The sequence below is a fragment of the Scyliorhinus canicula genome, chromosome 4, assembly GCF_902713615.1.
Source record: "Scyliorhinus canicula chromosome 4, sScyCan1.1, whole genome shotgun sequence".
Lineage (NCBI taxonomy): Eukaryota > Metazoa > Chordata > Chondrichthyes > Carcharhiniformes > Scyliorhinidae > Scyliorhinus > Scyliorhinus canicula.
Window position 1 is genome coordinate 174,302,930 of NC_052149.1, and position 26,738 is coordinate 174,329,667.

Sequence of the window (26,738 nt, forward strand, 5' to 3'; positions counted from 1 at the left end):
TATGTCAACATGCAAATCCTGTGATTTTGAATTTCCCAGTAAGAAAATAAACAGCTGAACAATTTTTTCCAGGTTTTTCATCTGTTACCAGTGATCTGCTTCAAATTATCCTGAACCAATCAAGTGACAGCTAAGATATAGATTGAAAGCTTGATGGGAAAGCGAAATATAATGCCACGTGAGTAACAATTACAAAGTTTTACTTTTAAGTTGGAGACTAAACTTTTAAAGAGAATGAGAGAATGTCAGGAAATGATTGAAGGAAAGCATTTTATTTAACTGGACTATTTTTAAACTTCATTTTATTTTTAATTTGAACATAATGAACTATTACCAAGTTCATAATTGACCTAGATTGTTTTAAATAATTAGGTCTATTTTTACGTAGATATTGGAGGGGAAATAATGTTACAAGAAAGGACCAGCCTGTGATTGGGCTGCTCTTACAGTCCCCTTATGCTGGTCGATAGAAGATTCCAAGATGCCCTGACTCTGATCACATCTTTGTGTTGTGCAGGGAAGAATGGCACAGGGAGAGAATGGTTTGTTGCAGACCAATTCAATGTCTGCGGACTGACAAGGCTGCCAACACCTGCCTTAATTACTCCCTTCCATCACACTAAGCCGTGTCCCTGCGCATTTGATGTGTTTCAGCTTGCAGGACATCAGTGTTTCAAACTATTGAGCACTCCTGGTTTTGTGAAGATGGAGGAGAGAAAGAAAAATCTCTTGACATATTTCTTGCCTATTTAATCCTTTTATATCTTTTAAATGAAAGGAACAACCTTCTGCTGAGGTCATTTGGTAGAGCATCTATTGATTGGGATGGCTTCTTATTATTTATTTTCTAGCTCTTCCGCTCCCGACAAATTGTAAATATCCAATGCCAGTACAATCCATCTTATTACCTTTCACCTCCTTCCTTAGTCTTCCTTATGTGACAGAATTATCTGTGCAGTTGCAAAAATGGGATCTACAAACATACAGTTCTGCATACTGCATCACCGCAGATTTTTGTTTTATCTGCTGCATTAAATGGAGTCTTTTTCTTTGCAATGTAAATAAAAATTAATTAAAAATATGAATTCAGATGCTACACAATGTGTTGGCATTCACACCATGTTTACCTGTTAAGCAACTGAGAGTTTTGATCAAATGTGAAATGTTAGAAATAAACTTATCAGAGGACTGAAAAGTAGGGCCTTCTGTTGCAATCAATAATTATTTCTAAGGCATATCTACACCTTTGCTTATGGTTTGCAGCTTATTATTGATAGCCTCACCAGTGGCACTCTTGGAATCAGTCACAGACTGTTGAAATAATTAACTGGTGCCCACTATTGCTATTTGGAACCCATAAATTTCCCTTTGCACCAACACCTTTCAATAAAGCATTAAGATCTTATTCTCCCCTCCCCCAACACATCACTACAAGATAGCTGTATTTATTTTGTAGTGCTTTCTTACACTTCTTCGAAGCCTTACTTAAGAAAAAATAAAAGTGTGACATTTCTGAAGTTTTTGATTTGCTTGGTTATTAATTATGCCCATTTGATGATTTAATTATCATTTTAATTGGTGACAATTATGAGACAAAATAATACCAGTCTGAATGCACCTTACGTGCACAGATGGAACGATTATGGTCCAGGTGTCTACTGGACATAATTAAACTGCAAGTCAACATTCCCAATAATATTGAAGAAGTAGACAATAAATGCCAGCATCACATTCAAAAGCAAAATTCACCGATGATCACTGATTAGTAAAAATAATTGTTAAAGAATTCAAAACAGACACAAAGTGGATATGACTCTAATACTAAGGATTGCTCTTTCCAGCTTTTGTAGCACTGATTGTCAGGTTAGCTTTGTATTATTTCTGACTGAAGCCGTGACTCAGTTGATAGTCATCTAGCCTCCGAGCAAGAAGGCTTGAACACAAACTAGGCTGACATTTCAGTACAGTGTTGAAGAAGTGTTGCAATCTCAGAGGTACTATCTATAAAATAGTTAAGATGTGGCCTTGTCTGCCTAATCAAGTACACATAAAAGGTCCCATGGAAATATTTGAAGAGCTGAAAGTGTTCCCAGTGCCTTGGCCGACACTGCATCTTCAAATAAATCTCCAGAAGCAGATTATCTCTTCATTCCTTCATTTGCTCTTTTAGAGATTTTGCTTTGTCCGAACTGCTGGCGAACAGCACTATTGATGATCAAACGTTTTCCACAAGTACCTCCAGTGTACATTATAGTTCCTACTAATGCATTCTAACTTCAATAAAAAAAAGTTTTGAACCATAATAAAATTAACTCATTGGATCAGATGTAATTGGCAAAGCCTGGGGGGCCTTTCTGCTCAGGTAAAGCTGCTGTTGTGCACCAGTAGAATCTCTAACTATCTTGGTTTCAAAAAAATTATTCCTCAGTCTCCAGAGCAGTGGGGAAAGACACCATCTTAGGTCAAGCATAGCAAGCTGGAGGCAATTTAGCTCAGAGATAATCATGTGAGCTTAAAGCTCCATTATATCAACTGTGATGGTGAAACAGAATTTAGGAAGTTACAAATTCAATTTAAGAATTAAACAGTAACCAGGTGATACCTTCTCTCCAAGATTAGCTTTCCAACACACAGCTGAGAGACTTTCAGCAACACAGTAACCTGGCGTTAGCGAACCAATTCTGAAACCACTTTCCTTCCGCACCTTACGTTTAATTTATTTGACATTAGGATGAATTACAGAGCCATCCCTAAAAATTATCTTGGTTAATCTCTTTAATTGTGTAAATACTCTTACACCAGCACCCAGTATTGTCAGCTAAAACAAATCACATCTCAGTCGATCCATAATCTGCATTTCATTTGTATAGTTACATCAATTAAGTATCGGTCTCAAAATATGAAATATGTAAGGAAATAGGTCATAAAATGTAACATACCATATAAACAGATCAAAGATTACAATGTTATTAAACTGAATTATCGAATGTTTATCCAAATACTGCAGATGGGTAAATGCAATTTGAAACTACTTGCAATGGCTCCATCCACAGTACTACATGAAAATATTACACTGATTAAATAGCTGGTAAATTACAACATCCGGTAATCAATGATATATTGTGAATGGTTTCCATAAGTTTTCCTCCCCGAACAGATGCATATATCCCGTTTACATCCCATTATAGTACATGGTTTATACACATACAGGACAATCACCTCCCCAGTTAAATGTTCCCGTGGGAAAAAGATCTTTCTCAAATAAAGCCTCTTGTAGAAATCATTCAATACCCCACTCCCAAGAATATCGCTCAGGAAAAACATATTCTCTTTCTTTCCTTCTCCTCCAAACTAAATCTTTCAGGGTTTTTAGCCTTTATTCTTTCGTGAGATGTGGGCATCGCTGGCAAAGAAAGCATTTGTTATCCATCCCTAATTGAACTGAACATTTCAGAGGGCAGTTAAGTGTCAACCACTTTTCTGTGGATCTGGAGTCACAAGTGGGCCAGACTGTGTAAGAATGGCAGATTTCCTTCCCTAACATAGGAAATTAGATGATAATTTACATGATAGTTTCACGACTAGCTTTATAATTACAGATATATTAATTGAATTCAAATTCCACCATGGTGCAATTTGAGCCACGTCATCAGAGTAGTAGCCTGAGCCTCTGGATTACTAGCCCAGTGACTCTACCACTATGCCACCATTTAAATATTATAGATACATAAAATAAATTATATTTTGTGTTAAAAGAAAATCAGGATCAAGCGAATGCAAATGCCAATGAACTAATCCTTCAATGTTCAAGACATTTATATAGATCTTGATGGTGGTGATGCTGCAGCCTACACAAGTTACTAAAATGTAGTAATCTAAGATCCCATCACCAGTTGTTCATGCAGCATTACAACATTCTTGGTATGCAAGTACACCAGATCAGTATATTTCCTCTCAAAACATAAAATGCACAAATTTTAGCGCAGCCGTTATCGTCAGCATTGAAGAGATGAAAATGTCCGAATGGCACAATCTCGACAGATACTGCTTTCAGCAAATGACATTGAAGCAACTAGGGAAAGGCCATGCAGGAGTGAAATCAGAGAGCACTTGTTTTTTTAAACACAAAAAATAACGGGAATGTGGAATTTTCTCCCCAAAAGGCTGCCATTGCTGGGTCATTTTAAAATTTTAAGATTGAGATTGACTGATTTTTCTTAGGTGATGGTATCAAGGGATATGGATCAAAGTTGAGAAGTGGAGTTAAGGCACAGGTCAGCCATGATCTCACTGAATGGTGAAACAGGCTTCAGTGGCTTATTAAGTTACTGCTGTTTCCAAGTAATAGTGCATGATAAAATTACTTGGTATGCATAATTATAGGTTTGATGCAGGTTTATGCCCATTTCCTCCTTTGTAGCAAGTCCCTGACAAAGTGATTGAAAGGGGCACAGAGTAAAAATGTAAGACGTTTCTCCATACATGGGGAGAAAATTTGTCACCACCCAAATGACTAGCATACTACAATTAATTAATAAATATTATCTGCTGTAGGTTTAGAAGCTTTCAACATGAGAAATGAGACCTGAAAATGAGTTTGGGGGGGGGGGGGGGGGGGGGGGGGGGGGGGAATGTAAACATCAAACAGAAAGAGAAAGGTGTGTGGCATTTTTAGGAGATAGTTGTGGGAATAATATCACCCGAGATGCTGACCCATTTTTGCTAAACAAAATAAAAGTGGACAAATAGATTAGATGCCAGGGCAAATACCAAGATAACAGTTCTCTGTCTGTTGGCAATAGAGAGTCATATGTGTAATGAGTTTTGGCAATCTTTTTTTTTTAAATAAACAATTTTATTGAGGTAGTTTTTGGCTTTGTAAACAGTTACAGACATCAACAGAAAGAAAGCAAAAAATGTGCAAACATCCACGTACATTCAATACTTCAATCATAACATACAGCACAAGCCCGCTCCTCTCCCACCGGTACTACCCGCCATTTTATCCCTCCTACTCTACTCTACTCCCCCCCCCCCCCCCTGCTGACGCTCACTCTCCCGCAAAGAAGTCAATAAATGGTTGCCACCTCCGGGCGAACCCCTGTACAGATCCCCTCAAGGCGAACTTAATTTTTTCCATACCCAGGAAACTCGACATGTCCGCAAGCCACAACTCAGTCTTCGGGGGTTTTGAGTCCCTCCACGCCAATAGTATTCGTCGCCGGGCTATCAGGAAGCAAAGGCCAAAACATCGGCCTCTTTCTCCCCCTGGACTCCCGGGTCTTCCGAAACCCCACAAATTGCCACCCCTGGACCCATCGCCGACCTTGTTTTTAGCACCCGGGACATGACGTCCGCAAATCCCTCCCAGTACCCCCTAAGCTTAGGGCATGCCCAAAACACGTGAACATGGTTCACTGGTACTCCCGCGCACCAAGCGCATTTGTCCTCTATCCCAAAGAATTTGCTCATCCGAGCCTCCGTCATGTGGGCCCGGTGAACGACCTTAAATTGAATCAGCCTGAGCCTGGCACATGTCGCGGTCGAATTTACCCCATTCAGGGCCTCTGCCCACAGCCCGTCCTCCATTTCCCCACCTAGCTCCTCCTCCCATTTAAGTTTCAGTTCCTCCGTCTGGGACCCTTCCTCCCTCATGAGCACCTTCTAAATATCAGAGACTCTACCCTCCCCTTCTTCCCCCCTAGAGACTATTCTGTCTTGGATCCCCATTGGCGGGAGGCGTGGGAAAGATGGGACCTGTCTACAAACAAAGTCCCGCAACTGTAGGTACCTAAAATCATTTCCCCTTACCAGCCCAAATTTCTCCTCCAAGCTCCTCAAACTCGCAAATCTCCCTTCCAGGAACATATCGCCCACCGTTCCCACCCCCGCCCGTCGCCATGCTCGAAACCCCCCCATCCATACTCCCGGGGGCAAACCGATGGTTGTCGCAGATTGGCGCCCAAACCGACGCCCCCGTCTCCCCTACATGCCTCCTCCACTGGCCCCATATCCGCAGGGTTGCCACCACTACCGGGCTGGTGGAGTACCTGGCCGGCGGCAGCGGTAGAGGAGCCGTGACCAGGGCTGCCAAGCTGGAGCCCCTGCATGATGCCGCCTCCACCCGCTCCCAGATAGACCCCGTACCCACCATCCACTTCCTTATCATAGCGATGTTGGCCGCCCAGTAATAATTAATCAAACTCGGCAAAGCCAGCCCTCCCTCGCTACGGTTCCTCTCCAGCATCGCCTTCTTCACCCCCGGGGATTTTCCCGCCCAGACAAAGCTCATGATCATCCTGTTAACTCTTTTGAAGAAAGACTGTGGGACAAAGATCGGGAGGCACTGAAAAACAAACAGAAATCTAGGGAGGATTGTTATCTTTACAGTCTGCACCCTCCCTGCCAGCGACAGCGGGAGTGCATTTTATCTTCGAAACTCTCCCTTCATTTGCTCCACCACCCTGGCCAAATTTAACTTGTGCAGCTTGCCCCAGTCTAGTGCCACCTGGATTCCCAAATACCGGAAATGTTCCTCAACCAGCCTAAACGGTAGCCCTCTCAATCTGTTCTCCTGGCCCCTTGCCTGTACCACAAACATTTCACTCTTGGCCGTATTGTTGCTCATTCTGGGTGAGTGTGCTTAACACTCAATTTGGCTCTGTTTCGTTACTTAGCTCTGGAGTCGCCAGGTATCGTAAAGATACCACCACAAGTTTCAAGGTCAAGTTCAAAGCAATAAACCATACACCAATTAGTAAGTTCAAACAACGGAGTTTATTATAATACTACCCATGCACACGCTAAGATGATTAAACTATTCCTACCACTAAATAAACCAATACTTATCTCAAAGGGAACTGCCAGATCAGGGGACAAGGCCTCTTGCTCTGCACTGGTCCGCAGACTTCAGGTTGGTACGGTTTAAAAAGGGGTCAGGAGTGTCTATCTCTGGTAGCGATCGTTGTGAGACACTTACTTGCTGGCGGCTGCTGTCCCAAACCTCTCCTCTCTCTCGGTCAAGGTCTTCTTTGGCAAAAGCTGGTCGAGGTGCTGGTCCAGAGAGGAGGGCTGGTCAAGAAGAACAAACTAAGTGTGGGACCTGTCTTTTATGGGTCCTAGGGCTTCGCGCCCTTTTGGGCGGACCCTTTACCTGCTGGGTATCGATTGGGTCTCTTCCCAATCGATTTGTTTGAATCCCCCCAATACTGAGGCTGTCTCTCGGCTACTGGGTGGGCCTTCAGGTGCTTTGTTTTCGAACCCCGCAGGTGCCGGGGTGTCTGGTTTCCCATACACTGTTGCAATCACTTCTCTATTTGTGTCCATTGTCCCTGGGATCGTTCCATTGCTATGTTAACTATCCCGGAGATTGCCTCATTGGTAGCTTGGTGCAGCCTGCTTGTGCTGCAAACATTGTCCATTTTAACCTGCAAGCTTTGCGTTCCTCAATTTTGTATTGAGGGAGTGGCCAACTTCGATGGCTACAGTATTTAATTTGTATCCTGAAAACTGGCCGAACTTCCTCAACATTCCCAGTATACTTCCCATCCCGGCCACTGGGTCCAACACGTACAGCAGCAGGTCGTCTGCGTGAAGAGAGACCCTATGTTCTACCCCGCCCCTCACCATCCCCTTCCATCCCTCTGCGGCTCTCAGCGCAATCGCCAGCGACTCTATGGCCAGCGCAAACAGCAGCGTGGAAAGCGGGCAGCCCTGTCTGGTCCCTCGGTACAGCCTAAAGTACTCCGACACTTCTCTGTTAGTCCTGACGCTGGCCTTCGGGGCCTGGTATAATAATTTGATCCAATCCACCAGTCCCTCCCCGAACCCAAACCGTCCGAGCACCTCCCATAGATAGTCCCACTCCACCCGGTCAAAGGCCTTCTCGGCGTCCATCGCCACCACTACCTCCACCTCTCTGCCTGCCGGGGGCATCATTATCACATTAAGTAATCTTCTCAAGTTGGCCGCCAGCTGCCTACCTTTCACGAACCCAGTTTGGTCCTCCCCAATCACCTCCGGTTCGCAGTCCTCCAGTCTAACCGCCAGTACCTTTGCCAGGAGCTTGGCGTCAACATTAATCAAGGAGATTGGCCTGTAGGACCCGCACGCCTCCAGGTCTTTACCCCGCTTCAATATCAGTGATATAGTGGCTTGAGACATTGTCGGCGGCAGGGTCCCTCTGTCCCTTGCCTCATTGAAAACCCTCGCCAAGACCAGGCCCACCAGCTCAGAAAACTTCCTACTGGGTATCCATCCGGCCCCAGGGCTTTCCCCGACTGCATGGCCTTTAGGCCCCCCAATATCTCCTCCACTCTAATTGTGGCCCCCAGCTCATCCACTCGTCCCCCACCTACTGTTGGGAATGTTAACCCATCCAGAAACCTTTTCATCTCCTCCGGTTCTTCCGGCGGCTCCGAAGTATACAGCTTGCGATAGAAGTCCCGGAATACCTTATTCAATCCTGCCGGGTCCTCCACTTTGTGCCCCCCCCATCTATCACTCTACTTACTTCCCTGGCCGCCTCCCTCCTCCAGAGTTGCTGCAATAGCAGTCTGCTAGCCTTTTCCCCATGCTCGTACACCACGCCCCTCGCCTTCCTAAGCTGTTCCACAGCCCTACTCGTGGCTAGCGCCCCCAGTTCCGCCTGTAGTCTCTGCCTCTCCCCGAGTGAAACCTCCCCTGGGGACTCCGCGTGCTCTTCATCTATCCAACCCATTTCCCTGACCAATCTATCCATCTCTGCCCTGTCTGCCTTGGCTCTGTGGGCCCCAATTGAAATCAGCTCCCCCCCGCACTACTGCCTTTAGCGCCTCCCACAGGGTCGCCGCCGAGACCTCCCCTGTGTCATTCACCTGCAGGTAATTTTGCATACACCTCCGAAGCCTCTCACAGATCCCCTCCTCCGACAGCAGTCCCATGTCTAGCCTCCATTGCGGGCGTTGGTAGCTCGCCCCCCCCGATCTGCAGGTCTACCCAATGCAGGGCATGGTCTGAGATAGTAATTGCCGAATATTCCGTGTTCTTTACCTCCCCTATACAATCCCTGCTTAGTACAAAGAAATCTATCCTAGAATATACTTTATGGACGTGCGAGTAAAACGAGTTGCCCCTTCCTGTTGGCTGTCTGGCTCTCCAGGTGTCTGCTGCCCCTATTTGCTCCATAAACCCTTTCAGCTCCCTTGCCATTGCTGGGAGTCTACCCGTTCTGGGACACGACCGATCCAAAGCCGGGTCAAGGACCATGTTAAAGTCCCCCCCCCCCCAATTATTAGCCTGCAAGAGTCCAGTTCCGGGATCTTCCCCAGCACTCTTTTAATGAAATCCACGTCATCCCAGTTCGAGGCATATATATTCACTAGCACCACTCTTCTCCCTTCCAGTCTGCCCCGTACCATCAGGTATCTGCCCCCCCTGTCTGCGGCTATGCCCTCCGCCTCAAATTGCACCCGCTTGTTGATCATGATTGCCACCCCCCTGGACTTCGAGTCCAAGTCCGAGTGGAAGACCTGGCTAATCCAGCCCTTCCTGAGCCTGGTCTGGTCAGACACTTTCAGATGTGTCTCCTGCAACATAATTACGTCCGCCCTCAGAGCCCGCAAGTGCGCGAACACCCGCGCCCTCTTAACCGGCCCATTCAGTCCCCTGACGTTCCAGGTGATCAGCCTGGTCGGGAGGCACAACCCACCCACCCACCCCCCCCCCCAACGCTGGTCAGCCATAGCCTTTCTCGGGCCGGCCCCCGGCGTGAGCAGAACAACCCCCGCCCCCCTAACAACATCCCCCGATACCCCCACCCCTGCCATCCACTGGCTGTGATCTCCCCCCCCAACCTGACTCCCTTGACTAGCCAATCTGCTAGCCCAGTGACTCAACACTCCGGCGCCTTCCTGTCTCATTCCCATTGTTTCCCCGTCCTCCTCCCCACTCCCCGGCGCCCCATCCCCCTCTCCAACCCACTGGAGCAAACTCACTGGCACAGGAAGGCATGGACATCAACAAAACAAAAAAAAACCCCAACCCACGTCCTTGGCCCCCCTTGCTGACCGGCCCCCCTTCATTACCGTGCCGGCTCCAGTGTCCTCCGCGAGCTGCACAAAAAGTACAAATCCGCCCAAAAAGGAAAAAAAACAGAAAAAAAGAGGAAAAAACAAAAACATTAGAGAGAAAAAAAAACCCCAAACTAATGTCCATGAACAAAGGAGAGTCCCAAATGTTCCGCTTGGCACCTTTGACCCAGCAAACCGTTGAACAGCAGTCCAGGCCCATTTGGCGTACCTTCCTACGGTAGTCCTCGGGCCCTAATTCACGTCCGTGGGGCCTCTTTTCGGGACCAGCCCCTGATCCTCGCAAAGTCCATCGCTTCATCAGGCTCGGAGAAGCAGTGGTGTTGATCCTGGTGCGTGACCCATAAACGAGCCGGGAACAGCAGACCAAACTTCACGTGTTTCTTGAACAGCACCTCCTTGACATTCTTAAAGGCTGCTCGCCGCCGAGCCACCTCCTGGCTTAGGTCCTGTTAAATGCGGAGGACACTGTTGTTCCACGCGCTGCTCCTGGCGCTCTTTGCCCACCGCAGCACCCGCTCCTTGTCCACGAACCTGTGGAACCTAATCACCATCGGGCGGGGGGGGTCCGCCCGGCCGCCCCTGCCTCGCCTGCACTCTGTATGCCCCCTCCAGCTCCGGCGGTTGCGGAAAGGCTTCGGCCCCCATCAGCTGCATCAATAGGTCTGCTACAAACGCTGCGGCATCAGCTCACTCAGCCCCCTCCGGGAGGCCGACCATCCTCAGGTTGTTCCTGCGTTCCTCCAGCTCCTCCACTCTGTCTAGCAGTCTTCTCTGCCGCTCATTCAGCCCGTCAACTTCTAGCGCCGCAACCGTCTGCGCATCCGCCTGCTCCTCCACCGCCTCTCCCAGCTCCTTAACTTTAACATCTTGCGCATTCAGCCTCTGGTTCAGCTTTCTGGATTGGGTCCAAACTGTCCCGCTTCTGCGCTTCAAAACTGGACTTCACTACCTGGAGCATGTTATCCAGCGCCTGCTGGATTGCTAAGTCCGGGGTCCGTGTGTCCGCCATCTTAGGTTCCAGGTAAGTTTCTTCAGGTCCTTGTCTCTGTCCCTTTTTCTCTCTTTTCTTCTGCCTCCTGGACTCGCGCTGTTCCATGTGCCGCAGCCCGCTCCTCAGCACTTTCGCTGCCGCCTTCCTTCAGGTCCGTGGTCCCGCTCTCGCAGGGGATCAGCCCCTAAACACCCGCCGGAGTGAGAGCCTGCCGAATGTGCGGCTCACTCGGACATCGCCGCCACCGGAAGTCCCGAGTATTGGCAATCTTAATCTAGTTGCCAGTTGGCATGGATCTAGTCATAAATCACCACTAACTTGGCTCTTAGTAATAATGTCACTCAGGCAGCCCAAAGGACACTTGAGGGCAATGCAACAATACTACAGTAGCAAGTGCTTTTCTGAGTTTGGAAGCATTGCTCAGAATTATGGGAGCATAATGGTTATCTAACTGGACTAACAATCCAGAGACACAAGTTTGAATTCCACCACGGCAGCTGGGAAATTAAAATTCAATTAATTAAATAAATCTTGAATCAAAAGCAAGCATAAATAATGTTAACCATGAAATGACCATATGGGCATAAAAATCTATCTGATTTACTCGTATCCTTTAGGGAAGGAAATCAACCAACCTTACCTGGTCTGATCTCTTTGTGATTCCAGACCGAGAGCGATGTGGTTGGTTCTTAACTGCCCTCTGAATGACTTGGCAAGCCACCCAGTTGTGCAGACATTGGGCAATAAAAGCAGTTCCTGCCACTGATGCCCACATCCCATTAATGAATAAAAACATTTGGCTGTGCTTCATCTGACCTGGGAGTCCTTCATACTGACTTCAGAAATAAGGAATGTTTCATCCCGCAGTTTTCCATTAAAAAAGACATTTAAAAACTGCCATAGAATCAAATTGTGGTAATCAAAAATAACGGCATGAAGAGCTTTTAGTTATAATATTTCCCCTTCCCTGATGGAACAAAAATGTTAAATTAAGAGAACTTCTTTAACAGCTATTTTCAAACATGCCATTGTTTGGTGCTGGGTAATAGAAAGGAAAAACACAGGTTTAATTCGCATCAATGCCAAATTAGATCATTTCACCAACATATATTTCCTGGGCCAGGTGTGAAAGGGTCAGGATTTCCATTTATGATTGTTATATAAAGGCCCTTGCTGGTGCTTTTACGAACTTCAAATGAGGACAGGATTAGTTTTAGCTGTGATCCTATAGTTAAATCATAGATCAAAGAGTTTACAGTGCAGAAGGAGGCCACTCGGCCCATTGAGTCTGCATCGGCTCTTGGAAAGAGCATCAACTTAAGCCCACACTACCACCCCATCCCCGTAATCCAATAACTCCACCTAATCCAAGGACAATTTTGCATGCCCAATCCAATCAGGGGCTGTCTTAGCACATTGGGCTAAACAGCTGGCTTGTAATGCAGAACAATGCCAGCAGCACGGGTTCAATTCCCGTACCGGCCTCCCCGAACAGGCGCCGGATGTGGCGACTAGGGGCTTTTCACAGTAACTTCATTGAAGCCTACTTGTGACAATAAGCTATTATTATTACCTGACCTGCACATCTTTGGACTGTGGGAGGAAACCGGAACACCCGGAGGAAACCCATGCAGACACAGGGAGAACGTGCAGACTCCGCACAGACAGTGACCCAAGCCGGGAATCGAACCTTGGACCCTGGAGATGTGACACAACTGTGCTAGCATGACACCCAAATAGCACAATCAACACCATGGTATTTTCAGATCTGAAAGTGGTCAGTGGTGGAGCAACAACTTGGATCAACGCAACATCTTAAACATAGTAAAACGTCCAAAGGCACTTCAAAGGAGCATTATCAAACAAGATTTGGCATCGAACCACACAAGAAGATATTAGGAAAATGTGCAATGATATGTTTTGAGGGCCTTAAAGGAAGAAAGGGAGGTAGCAGGTCAGAGAAACCTGCACCATCCAATCATGATTAGACCCTTTCAAGAGAGAATAGAAGTAAAGTGAAAACATTAAAAGCATATTGATACATACATTGTGAGGAAGAATCCGATCTCCTGGGGAGATGGCAGTCAAAACACTTACCAGACATTTAGTGGAACAGGAGAAACAAAAGTAGCCGCTGTCCATTCTGATATTACAACACATCCACCATAAGGGAGGTCATTTTGTAGAGAGGAAACACTACTTCATGGAAAAATGACACAACAGATTTTCACAGTATGATCAGTACGATGAAAGCATACCTTTCATTAACTATGCGACAATGTAATGCTCTGTTAATGAAAGTCTGTTAATGACAGTTATAACCAGTCTGCTCCAGATACAATGAAACATTTGTGGCTACAGCTAACCTTTCATTAGAAAGAAATCCCAAGAATAAAATGAAAGGAGTGTCATGGTGGCGCAGTGGTTAGCACTGCTGTTTCACGAAGCCGACGACCAGGGTTCGATCCAGGCCCCAGGTTATGTTCGTGTGCAATTTGCACATTCTCCCCGTGTCTGCGAGGGTCCCATCCCCACAACCCAAAGTTTTAAAAAAATAAATTTAGAGTACCCAATTATTTTTTTCCAATTAAGTGGCAATTTAGCGTGGCCAATCCACCGACCCTGCACATCTTTGGGTCGTGGGAGTGAAACCCACGCAGACACAGGGAGAATGTGCAAATTCCACTCGGACAGTGACTCGGGGCCGGGATCGAACCTGGGTCCCCAGCGCCGTAAGTAGCAGTGCCAACTACTGCACCACCGTGCCCCCTCAACCCACAGTTGTGCAGTGAAGTGGATTGATCACACTAAATTGCCCGTTGATTGGAATTTGTTTTAAAAAAAGAAGAAAAACGGAAGAGTATGCATTTGTATAGCCATGTATTGTGTCTACACCCCAAAACTGCGTCAAATATAATAAATTGTTTTCAAGTGTAGGCACTATTGGCACATAGAGGGGCTGGTTTAGCTCACCAGGCTAAATCGCTGGCTTTTAAAGCAGACCAAGCAGGCCAGCAGCACGATTCGATTCCTGTACCAGCCTCCCCGGACAGGCGCCGGAATGTGGCGACTAGGGGCTTTTCACAGTAACTTAATTGAAGCCTACTCGTGACAATAAGCGATTTTCATTTCATTTCATAGATGGAAACAGATGAATTGTGCAAATCTGAGTGGGCTCAAATCCACAATTTATATTTCACTTGTGTTGACAATGTGTTGGCAGGTCCACGTACATTGTCAAGTCTTGTCTTATGAAGGTGGGTCCCACCATCATCAACTGACAGTTTATCATTTCACAGTGCTCACTTTAATGCGGAAAATTTCAACTATTTTAGATGTCCAACATCAATGTATTATAGCATTGGCTTCCTAGACAGTACAGGTGCTGTTCTAATTATGCATAAGATGGAGCATGCATCCTTGGTTCGGAAGTTTACACCTTTGAAAGAAACAGCACTTTTAAAAAAAAACTCATGTCAAGAAAGGATTCTGAAGAAGCTGTCGAAAATGACATTGAACATGCAACTCAGTACATAGGTTTAGATACCCAATAACAGGTTTCAAAATTATTGCTGAAGTCATGGTTTTGTTTGAAATATTCAGTAAGAAATGGTGTCAAGAACACAATTTGAAATATGGCAATCTTGAGTTGTAGTATATTGCTGAATGGTTAGAGTCAAATATTCCTTCACTCTGACTTCCTGCTCATAGCTAGCCTATTTGGCAGAGGTACAGAGCATAGGAATTGCACAGCGCTACCCCACAGGGAGTTCAAGGAAAGTAAGACCTGCAAGCTACACAGCAGCACTAGCGGGACCTAGAAACTGTAAATTGTTACTTTTAAACACAGAATTAGCAATAGTCACTTCCAATGCACTTTGCTGCACCATATTCTTGGCTTCATGCTATTAAAGACATTTGGGGAAAACAGTTTTACATATTTAATAAAATTGCAGTTAAATTGAAATTGATATGCAATATAAAAGAAACGAGGAACAACAACATGTTCTACTTGAATAGTCAAGCATGGGTTTAACAAAGCCATGGTTGAGAAGAACAACCAAAAATGGAGATAAGAACTGTGGAAAGAATGTTTTGAAGATATTTAGGATTCCTCGGTCTGCCAGAACATATATGGAATCAGTGTGGTCTCCAGACTAGAATGGCACATGATCAAACTGTATACAAAACACTTGTGCAACACAGCTGAATTAGACTTCCCAGACTAAGGAGTTGTCATTCTCATGTTCATACCACAACATGTCCACTGTACTGAATGCCAAAAGCAAACTAGACAGCACTGTTGCAATCTCTGAATCGACTGTGAAACTGGGTAATATGGGGAAACAAGGTTCTGCTCTTCCACATAATATTCACTATTTAATACATTCAACTGCTTTTGTAAGAAATTGCAAGTCAGTCTATTTTAATCCTTTTCAAACTCGTGTTACAGCAAATCATCAGCAGAGCATTTGAGGAAGCAAAATGGACTCCCACTACTTCTAAAATCTGCCTGCACAGGGTAAATTATATTTCTATTTTCAAGCAGCAGGTGCATATCATGCCATTTTTCTGATACAATGCCTGTATTAGTTAAAACACCTGGGGTGGGATTCTCCGCTGGCGGGATGCTCCATTTTGCCGGCGCCTGGGGGTTTCCCGATAGCGCGGGGCTGCCCCACAATGAGAAATCTCAGTGACCAGCTGATGTAATGGAGAATCCCGCCGGCGGGTCGAGGCAAAATGTGGCGCGGCAGGACGGAGAATCCAGCCCCTTCTTTTTCAGGTGGCAACCTCAATTATGAAGAGTCAATGAACCAGTTTTTTTACTACAGGGTGAGGAAGCAGGGCCAGAGCAGGGATCAAAGTCATCTTGTTGCCATTATTCTAACCATGCTAATCATGCCCCCTCCTAAAATCATTTTAGTGACCTAAATAAACTCAATTAGCTGGTTCACTATACTTCAGAGCAGGCTTTTTCAAACTTTTTCTCCCATGACCCACTGGTGCCAGCCAGCCGACCTCCGCAACCCAGGCAGGCTGACCTTTGCGACCCACTTGAATCAGGTTCAAAAGGAGCAGAGGCTAGTGCGCATATCAGGTGCAGACTCCAATCCGTTCCTTTGTGCAGTCTTCCTTTTTTTCAAACGGAAAATCCAACTTGCATATGTAGGTCATTGGGAAGGGCAATAGCAACAAAATGTTTGTTTTACTCTGCACTGGATAGTCCTGCGAGATGCTACACCAGACGCTGGCAACCTCATGGGCTTTTGATGTGTTTTTAATGTATTGTAGGTCAGCTACAGCAGTTGTAGTCTTTTAATTTGGAGTCAGCTCTACGTTAATAACTGACTCTGGGGTCTCAACCTCAAAAATAATTTTTCACCCGCCACTTCACTTTGAAAATCTCAAACACCTCCTCTCATTAGCCAGTACTTCCTTGCATTTAACACACCCGGGCTTTGCATTGATACAGTTGACAAAACTAGACCTCAAGAAATCAGTTTTATAATGCTTTGCTCCCAAGTTTCTTGTCGGCTGTTAACCAGGGGCCCTGGAGTTCTGTACAGAGCTAACATTAGCACTGCTGTGTCCTGCCGTGGACTCGCTTGAGCAGCTCTCTCCAAGCAGATTCTCTTGCGAGACCCTGTCCAATAGGTAAACTGCCTATTTGAGTCTCTGGCCGTCTCTTACTTTAAAGGAAAAATTCACCTTCACAGTTCACTTGCCTTGCTTGCCAGCAGCTGGAAAATGGAAGCAACACTTCTCTGTGATCTGGTGTCAAAAACACATAACTGGAGGGCACTTGACGTCAACTGTGCATGCAGGTGCGTAATCTGCTCTCTGCTGCTATGTCCAGCCAGACGACTCCACATAGCCTAATTTATTTTAATTTAAAAGGTGGCAGTGGCCAATATTCTCAATGTAAAAGCCAGTAGCAGTCATTTGGAGCTTTTCCCGAGATCGGGGCCACCATGGGAATGATGCAACCAATCTCTTCGCGACCCTCCCGATACCCACCATGACCCGCACTTTGAAAAACCCTGCATAGAGAAGCTACAGTTAGGGGTGATTTGATCAAGATTTATAAAACAATGAAGGGACTCAATAGGCCCGCAATGACCAGGTGTCATGCCTTCGAGTTACACAAGGATTGAATTAGGTTGGATGTTAGACAGGTTTTCTTTTCCCAGGGATTATTTGTTGGACCTGTGGAACGGGTTGCTGGCTCATCCATGGAATGCTGATTAGCTGGATTTGTTTTTAAATTGTATTCCTTTCTTAATGTTATAAAGCCAATGCGCAGAGTTGACATGGAAAGCCATTAATCCATCCCCTTGCTTGCTCCAAAAACCAATTCAAATTGAATCCAATTCATGGTCCCCACGAGAGAGACATACAAGCCATTGAGAAGAAAAGGCATCGCGCACAATCATGGGCTTGACCAGATGCTTCATCTTAGCCAAAAGGCCACAGAGGTGAAGATCATCTTGTGTAATTAGGTGGCTCATAATGTAAATCAGGACTAATATGATCTCCTGAACTCGCTTCAATTGCCTAAGGGAGTGGAGGCAAATATTCTTGTTTTTCTTCCCCCAAAAAGCCAGGCTTTTGTGTTATTTTCCTTGCCTCAAAAGAGCACGTGGACTCAGGTGGATTGGGACCTGTATCTGTTATGATGCAACTATGTGGACAGGTGGATGGACCAGTAGGTCTGTTCCTGTCTGTCACTTCAACACTTGCATAAATATAGCACTGCAAGAGAAGCCGGAACCAATTACATCTTGGAATTCATTAGATTTAGAAAACGCGCAACAACTAAAGAGAATGCCCAAACAATATGCCTTCATCCCATTCTTGAATAGCAATCAAGATGCTGCAGCTTTTCCACTCCCTGTAGCTATCCTCAGAGTAAAAGTGTCAGTTTTGTGATGATCGGATGCCTCTGCCACAGGAGATCCCTGCACTAGTATTACACTGAATACCAGCCATCAAATTCCCTTTCCCCCCAGCCTTCGCCACAGCCTACACCAGTGAAATTAAGATAAAGTACTCTCCATTTTTCACACTGCACAAATTTGAATTGTGTCCTTCCAGGGATTTGTATCAAAAACATTTGAAATCTTCTTTACAGGCAGTGCACCGAGAAGAACACAGAGACCCAATTGTTTTCAATAGAACTTCCTTTTATGTAACGTACAGAGAAAATGGCTTACAATGCTTGAGCAAATGGTCACTTGGCAGTCGCTGTAACTATCCCAACTTGTGCTTCTGATTGAGTTAAGCAGTATGTTACCTGATACATTATGCATTACTCTAAATCGTTGCAAGAACATTTGAAAATTCATTATGGATTCAATGATCTCTCTGACCTTTGAAATCTATCTGTCCATCAGTGTATTGATGTAGTAATTCCTCCAAGATGTTTTCAAACTGCCTTTCCCAACCTGAATATGGTATTTAAAATCTGTTGCACAGCACAATCGAGAGTATTCAAAACAATGTGAACGCAGGTGCATTGCTGCAATCCTAGCGTATGTTCACACCAAGTCCCATTTACTCATTCATCACCCCTATTCTAGTTAACTTACTCCCAGTTAAGCAATGCCTTGATTTTAAAAATTCCATCTTTATTTTTACGTCTCTCCATGGCCTCACTCTTTGATCTCTAACATCTTCCAGCTCTGTAACCCTCCTAGATATTTAAAGAACTCTTCCAATTTTGCACCTTGAGGATTCCCAATTTGAATTGTTCCACTAATGACGCGTGCCCTTCAGCTCCAAATGCCTTAAGCCCTGAAATTCCTTCCCTAAATCTCATTGCTTCTCTCCTCTTTGAAGGCATCCCTTATGGCATACCTCAGTGCCCAGACTTCTGGTCATCTGCCCTAGTATCTCCATTTAAGGCTTGGGAAACTAGGACCTAGGTTTGATCCCGGCCGCAGGTCTCCTTCTGCATGCGTGGATCTCACCCCCACAACCCAAAACGATGTGCAGGCTACCCCTGAATTGGCCACACTAAATTGCCCATTCATTTGGAAAAAAGGAATTGGGTACTCTAAATTTATTTTTAAAAAGAAATAAAAGAAGAATCCCAAAGCAACCAGTATAGCAGCAGATTCCCTCATGTTTAAACCTGACTCACCTGATCAGATGTTGGACCAGCCACGTCTCCATACAAAATGGCATGTTACAAACCAGCAATTGTTAAACAAACTATTGCTATTCCCTTTCGCAAAGAACAAATGTCTCAAATCACTGCCCGAGTCAGCACAAACAAGGAATATCTGCACCACCAAGTGTCAGGCAATGCCCATCTCCACCAAGAGAGAATCTGACTATCTTCCTTTGAAGTCCAACAGCATTACCGTTGCTGAATTCCCCCATCATTCAAGGGTTTACCATTGACCAGAAATTGAACTGGAGCGACCATATAAATACTGTCGCTCCAAAGCTGTTGCTGGGTCAAATGTTTGTTTATTTTTTCCAATTAAGGGGCAATGTAATGCGGCCAATATAGTGTGGCCAATGCATATCTTTGGGTTGTGGGGAGGGGCGAGACCCTCGCAGACATGGGGAGAATGGGCAAATTCCACACGGACAGTGACCTGGGGCTGGGATTGAACCTGGGTTCTCGGTGCCGTGAGACAGCAGTGCTGACCACTGCGACACCCTGCTGCCCAGAAATCGTTTCCTAACTGCAGGTGCACCTGCACCAAATGGACTGCAGCTATTCAAGAAAGTGGTTCCCTGTCACCTTCTCAAAGGCAAGCAACAAATGCCAGCGATGCTCACAGCCTTTGAACAAATTAAAATTGAGCATGGAGCTACCTGCCTCACTTCCGTTGTTCAGCAGCATTCAGATGTATTTCAATATTTATCCTAGAAAAAACCCACAGTAGGATACTGCGTTCCAAAATCTGCAAATACTTGTCCACAACTGCAACATGCTTAATCCAATTGTGTCACATGCAGGCTGCCATCCAAGTATAGAAACTATTCTTAGTCTATATGCACGTCCATCTAGCAACATGGACCAAGAAGTGTGTTGAGTTTTGATTGAGCTGACATATAAAAGCTAGACAGTGGCAGTATGCACTTCAGAAAATTCATTATCACAACCGAGCAGTAGAGATAACAAATAGTTAACTGCAACACTGAACTATTAAACTTTCCACAGAGATAACCAGAAAGTCATTGATAGTCACATGCCCTTCCTGTACTTCACATTAAAGCCATCTATAGTGAAGGTTGATATATAAAAGGTTGGACAAACAAATCAATTCTTTTTCATCTTGGCCTTCGATCATTTCACCTGAATTCCACAGAAGTAGCTGTAAGAGCATTTGCTTTGTTGGTCTGTGGTGCAGACCTCTGGGATTTTCCTCCCAGATGTCACATCAAAAAACAACCTGCCACTCTGTTAGAATTTACTCATGGACAAAAAACACACTTAAAAGTTAGTACATCTGTGGAGAAAAGGAAAACAAAGGTGATTGTTTCTTTCAGCACAAACATAAAAGACTAACACTAAAAAAAAGTGTCTAAATGTTGAATACTGATACTGTATTACCCATCATGATTTATAAACTAGTGCAATTAAGTAAGAGTTGGTAACAATCCCATTCTTCATACATATTTTTCTTCTTGATCAATGTTTGATCCAGATTGTCTAATCAGCCTTGTGTAATGTTATGGTTCCTAGGCCCCCTACTGGTGTTTCCAACAACTGATCCAGTTTCTGCTTTTATGGTAAATTAAGTAGGGCAAGCAGAGAGCTTGCTGGCTGTGGAGAAGCAATTCAACTCTATAGCAGTGCATGTTAGGAAGTGTAATACAGGTTTATACTTTAGCTGAACAGCTTTCTTAGCATTTCCTATTTGTATCATTAAGATATCAGAGGTCACTTTTACGTTGGACCTACCCGGTGCCATCTTGTAATTATTAATCCTTTTCCATCTCAACCCAGCTTCAGTGTGATTTAATGCAGCTTTAAATAGCAACATGGACAACTTTGTTTCACAAATCAAGTGACCTCAATGAGGAAATCTTTTGGATTATGTTTTGTCAAACACCAGGCCTACATATTACCATTGTAGTTGTAATGCAACCGGGTCATACATACTGAGTTGACTGCTAAATCATGTCTTGAGAGGATCTACTTTACATTGCAGTAACTGTGTAGGTGTTCTCTGATAAACCTGGAGGTAAGAGTATCAAATAAACTGGTGCAGAGTTTTTTAAAAAGTGGTCTTTATACGAGTAAGAGTGCTTCAGAGCTTCACCATCAAATCCAACTTCCTATTAACTTTTGTAAACTCATCATGCTTAGTGACTTCCATTGGTTTTCTGTTCCTGCACACTGAAATCAAAATCCTCATCCTTGTTTCTAAATCTCTGCAAAGCCTCATCCCTCTTACTTCAAAAGCCCCCTATGTTGCATCGAGTCTAAATTCCGGGAGATATTCTCTCTACTGATGCCTGAGCCTTCACAGCTTTGCATTTTGTACCAACCCATCCACTTTGCTACCTCTCAACTTAACGTCCCTCGAATTTGCTCTTTTTAACTGCACCATTGGTCACCTCACATAAATCTTCTTTGCCAATTTCCAGCTAAGAATTAAATATCTCCCATTTACATCTGAAACTGTTAACGGTATGACAAAGGGAAAGTTATTAGTTATTTCACATTAGCTGGCTGGCAATATACCGAATTTGGTGTTAGATGTTCATACTCAGAACTTTGCACAATTGAATAAATGGCTGAGAGGAGTTAGCGTACTTCTGGAGGCAAAGGTGTGCAAGAACAATGAACGTGGGATCATTGCAATATTATCGCACCAGGAAATTGGGTGGCTGGCCACTTAATGATTTAAAAAAGGGTGTTAATGCAATCTCATCCATCCTTTCAGGTTAGTATACCTTATGTCATGAGGAAAGTCTCAAAGGCAGAGGCTGCCTGGTATATTTCCAGCTCTTGGCATAGTTTTTTCACTCAGGTGGATATTGGTCCTATGTACATGATCTACGTTTATTGTGGTGAGAGCTTGGATTTATGAGTGCAGCAAAATTGCAGCTTCTTTTTTAAAGAAGTGTAAGCTATACCACGGTCTACGTACAAGGGTCTTATTCTCCAGGGAAGACACTTGGTAAGCAAAGGGTGAATCTGAAGGGATTGTGATGCTAAATAAAGTTATTCTGACCTCCTATGACAGCATGGTAGACATACCCTTATAATCATTGAATCTGAAGATCATGGCACCTTCTCACAATCACTGCGTGTGACAGTTAGAGGGTTCAACCTCTATATTTTTTCCCATTCTTCTTCAGCAATCTGATAGCCTCTTTGCAGTTCCAGGCTCCTGTTCAAACTTTCCATGATGTCAGCTGACAGCAGGTGAACATAGCACATAGGGGATGCAGATGTGCATTTAAATAACTTTTTTTAAAGAATGTGGGGCCACAGAATACAATCTGGGTTTTTTGGAGTAATATCTGTTGTGTGCCCATATGAAATTCATAGGGAAATTGCTCAAATCTATTATTAAGGAGGTTATTTTTTTTAAATGTTTTTAAAAAGAGTATCCAATTCATTTTTTCCCAATTAAGGGGCAATTTAGCGTGGCCAAACCACCTACTCTGCCCATCTTTTGGATTGTGTGGGCGAAACTCATGCAAAGACGGGGAGAACGTGTAAACTCCACACAGACAGTGACCTAGAGCCAGGATCGAACCTGGGACCTCATCGCCATGAGGCAGCAGTGCTAACAACTGCGCCACTGTGCTGCCCATTAAGGGGGTTATAATCAGGCCACGTCAACATGGTTTTGTGAAAGGGAAATCATGTTTAACTAATTTATTTGAGTTCTTTGAGGAAGAAACAAGCAAGGTGGATTAAGGGGAACTTTGTAGACATGGTGTACCTGGAATTCTAAAAGGCATTTGATAACTTTGTCACAGCAAAAGTTACAATATGGTTTATTAACATGGATAACGGATTGGTTAGCTGACAGGAAACAGAGGTTAGGGATAAATGGGTCTTTTTCAGGTTGGCAAGCTGTAACTAGTGGACTGCCACAAAGATCAGTGCTAGGGCCTCAACTATTTACAATCCATATCAACGACTTGGATGAAAGGACTAAACGTATGGCAGCTAAATGTGCCGATGAGAACAAGATAAGTAGGAAAGGGAATTTTAAGTAGGAGAGGAGTAAAGCTTCCACAAAGGGATATAGATAAGTTAAATAAGTGGGCATAAATTTGGCAGATTGAATATAATGTGCGAAAATGTGAACTTATCCAGTTTGACAGGAAAAATAGAAAGGCAGTATACTGTTTAAATGGTGAGAGACTGTAGAGCTTGGAGGAACAGGGGGACCTGGGTTTCCTGGTAAATGAATCATGAAAAGTTGGTGTGCAGATATATTAGTAAATGACTATGAAAGCAAATGGAATATTGACATTCATTGCATGGGGAATGGAAAATAATAGTAGGAAGTTTTACTCAGCTGCAGGACTCTTGGTGAGACCACATCTGGAGTACTGTGTAGTTTTGGTCGACTTATTTGAAAAAGGATATAAATGCATTAGACACTGTTCATATGAGGTTCAGGTAACTCATTCCAGGGATGAGGGGCTTATCTTTTGAAGAAAGGTTAAACAGGTTGGGCCTGGATCCATTGGAGCTTAGAAGAATGAGAGATGATCTTATCGTAACACATCAGATCCGAAAGGGACTGGATAGTATGGGTATCAGGAGAATGTTTCAACTTTTGAGGAGACTAGATCTAGGGGGACAGTTTAAGAATAAGAGACCCCCCTTTTAAGACGAAGATGAGATTTTTTGAAAGAGAGAGAGGGAGAGAGTCATAAGGATGTGAAATTCTCTTCTCTGGAGAGCTGTGGAGGCTGGATCAGTGAATTTATCCACAGCTGAATTAGACAGATTTTTGATAGACAAGAGAGTTGGGGTTCTGGAGAGCAGACAGGAAAGTAGAGTTAAGTCCACAACAAGATCAGCCATGATCGTATTGAATGGTAGTGCAAGTTTGAAGGGCCGAAAGCCAGACCTGTCCCGAAGTCCTATGTATGAAAGTAGCAAACTAGGTCAAGGGGTAAAAGTTAAAACTTGCGTACTAGCTGTTTGAACATCATTATCTGATTTGTGAGGCAGTGTATTGATTCTGCTGAAGCTGCTTTCATGCCAGGTTTTGCATCCATTTGTAATATTTCTGGGAACTTCCATTAGCATGAACTCAGCCAGCCAATATAGAAAAGGTATCTTCAGCAACATACAGCCTTCTTACCTGGGCTTTATATATTAGTATTACTACCGGATGTTTCTAGATCTCTGGAAATATATGAATAACAAGTTGTTCCAAGAGGGTGTCCAGACTAAAGTTCATTTTTCAACATTTTGCCAACAGATCTTGAGGAAACCATTTGATATGTAATTGATCTATGATTAAAATTCCTCGCTGAATGCAATATTTTACTTAATAGCGCAGTATTTCTCAGTTTGTTCATATCTATTAGATGGAATTTCATGATTTCCCCCCAAAATGTTAAGGATGTTATCTGCCTATTCCTGATCATGGAACTCTTACTTTTGAATTTGTTAATATACCTATATCAGTTTTACTGAAATGACTGCAGATACTGTTATTGCTTCCCTCAGCTGGTGTTACAACCCATATGCAACCACAACCAAAAATAGATCTGTAACACTAGATGGCAGTGTCAAGGGTCACACTGAGGTGATCCATTAAAGAGCTTTGGCACATCCTATCCTAATACCGTAAATAAATCAGGCCAGACATTGGAAAAGCTATAACGTGTCAACAAAAATACTCTCACATTATGCGCAATGGAATTTCTCGCTTTCATTCTGCACTTGGCATCGCTCTTGGCGAAGAGCCACAAAGCGCATTTCCAAGTTGGACGGACCATTTTAATTGAATGACCTTTAATGGTCAGGCACTATCGTCTGGCGTAACCGCAGACGGTGACAACAGTTGACATTCTAGGATCAAAACAGGAGGTTTTTGTCTTTTTGTTTGCAAAGTAAGCTCTTTTAAGTGGTCGCACTACTTGAGATGCACAGCGAGAGGTGCCAGAAATGCAGTGCCATCGGGTTCATTCTGGCTTCCCAGTAGTAGAGGTAGAGACGTCAGCACTGGTCGGTGCAGCAAGTCCTCATGTGACACATTACCAAATAGTCTTTCATAACCCGTGCTCGCAGCCTTTTACGCAATGTACACTATATCGTATTCAAACATGATGCTAAATGCTATTAGGCTATTAGCATTTATCTGGATTGTCGGGGGGGGGGGGGGTTCATGGTGATTCACTGCAGATTAAAATGCAAGAAAACAAATCACTCACAGCAATGGTATACATGTACAGATACATTTTTTTTAAAAAGGCATTTGCAATATACAAGAAACTGCCCAAGTTCTTAACTACGTGCATATTTCAGGAGCAGCAAAGTCAGATACTTGTCCCGCCCGCCAGCCAGATATTCTGTATAAGGAAACAGTATTCAGGGTTAAAGCGCGCCTTCAGAGGCGAACAGCGCGAGTTTGGGCAAGAAATAACGAGACGGCTCTGACATGTCACTCATTCTGAAGTGGTCCCAACCGGAGTTTGCTGCCATCATCTGCCCTCCGAGAGATCCACTCCATGTGCATTAAATGTTGAGTAATGCCCTGAGTTACGCAAGCTCTCGCACGGGTTTCTTGCCCAGTTGCACAAGAACTGTGAAAGAGGAAACTGGTGCAAATCTTTATTTCCCCTCATTCTTCAGGAACTTGACTTCAAACACCGTGCATAGCATCGGACAAGTTGATTTTTTGGGGGGTTCAATCCCCTTTTTTTTTCGCAGGCGCTCTTTGGATGCGATCGTGGCACAGTGAAAGGGGGGGGGGGGTGATTGTAACTTGCTGCACCCACGTGTCCGGAATGAATGAATGAGTGAGTGAGTGAAGCGATCCCGGGCAATGACACTTGATTTGTAACAATTGTAACCCGGCAACCAGCAGGTAACCAGGCAGCGGGAGCGCGAGCTCAGGTGCCGCCCGAGCTCCGAGCACGCGATCCGCACGTGAAGCCGGGTTGCCTCCGCTCCCTCGCCAACACGGACAGCACTTTGCGGAGAGGGGGATGAGAGAGAGCCGCTCCAAAGATAGCACCTCCAAATGCCCGAGCTACAGTTCCCAGCTCGGCTTGCTAGGGCAAGGCAGAGGAAGCAAAGCGCGCCTCCTTACCTGAGACTCTGCGTTTTCTGTCAGGTAGTTGAAGACGAATAAAGAGAAGTCCTCATCCATGAGCGTGCAATCCGCCATCTTCTCGCTGTGTGTATATGTGTGTGTGTGAGAGAGAGTGAGTGACGGTCGCTGTGCTTCCCCTGGAGCCGGCAGAGTGAGCTCTCTGCTGCTCCCCAAGCAGGCCGGTGGGCAACATCGGTACTGCACCTGGGTATGTCGTCTCGCTACACCAGATGGTGACAGCGTGTAAGTAAATGCACCACTCTGTGTGCACTGTTGCCTTTCCAGTGTACTTTTTATCTCAAGCTGGGATTTGCTTTGGCCATCGTGCCTCAGAAGGATGGCCCGGTATAGTTGCAAGTTTGGTTTTAAATGACATTCAGAAAGCTGAGAGTGATAGGCGATGTTGGT

At 44.6% G+C, this 26,738-nt stretch overlaps 1 protein-coding gene across 3 annotated transcripts in view; it reads right to left on the minus strand.

The window, feature by feature from the left end:
• Positions 1 to 26,482, minus strand: part of LOC119965175 (peroxisome proliferator-activated receptor gamma coactivator 1-alpha-like) — a 169,517-nt gene extending 143,035 nt beyond the window's left edge. For 2 of the 3 annotated variants that reach the window (XM_038795573.1, XM_038795571.1), the window contains exon 1: positions 11,702 to 11,887. In XM_038795573.1, the coding sequence (XP_038651501.1) occupies positions 11,702 to 11,872 (171 nt within the window). In that variant the 5' untranslated portion in view covers positions 11,873 to 11,887. Of the gene's footprint in view, positions 1 to 11,701; positions 11,888 to 26,327 lie in introns of those variants that run through there. The other variant, XM_038795572.1, reaches the window with a different exon arrangement.
• Between the last annotated feature and the right edge of the window lie 256 nt (positions 26,483 to 26,738).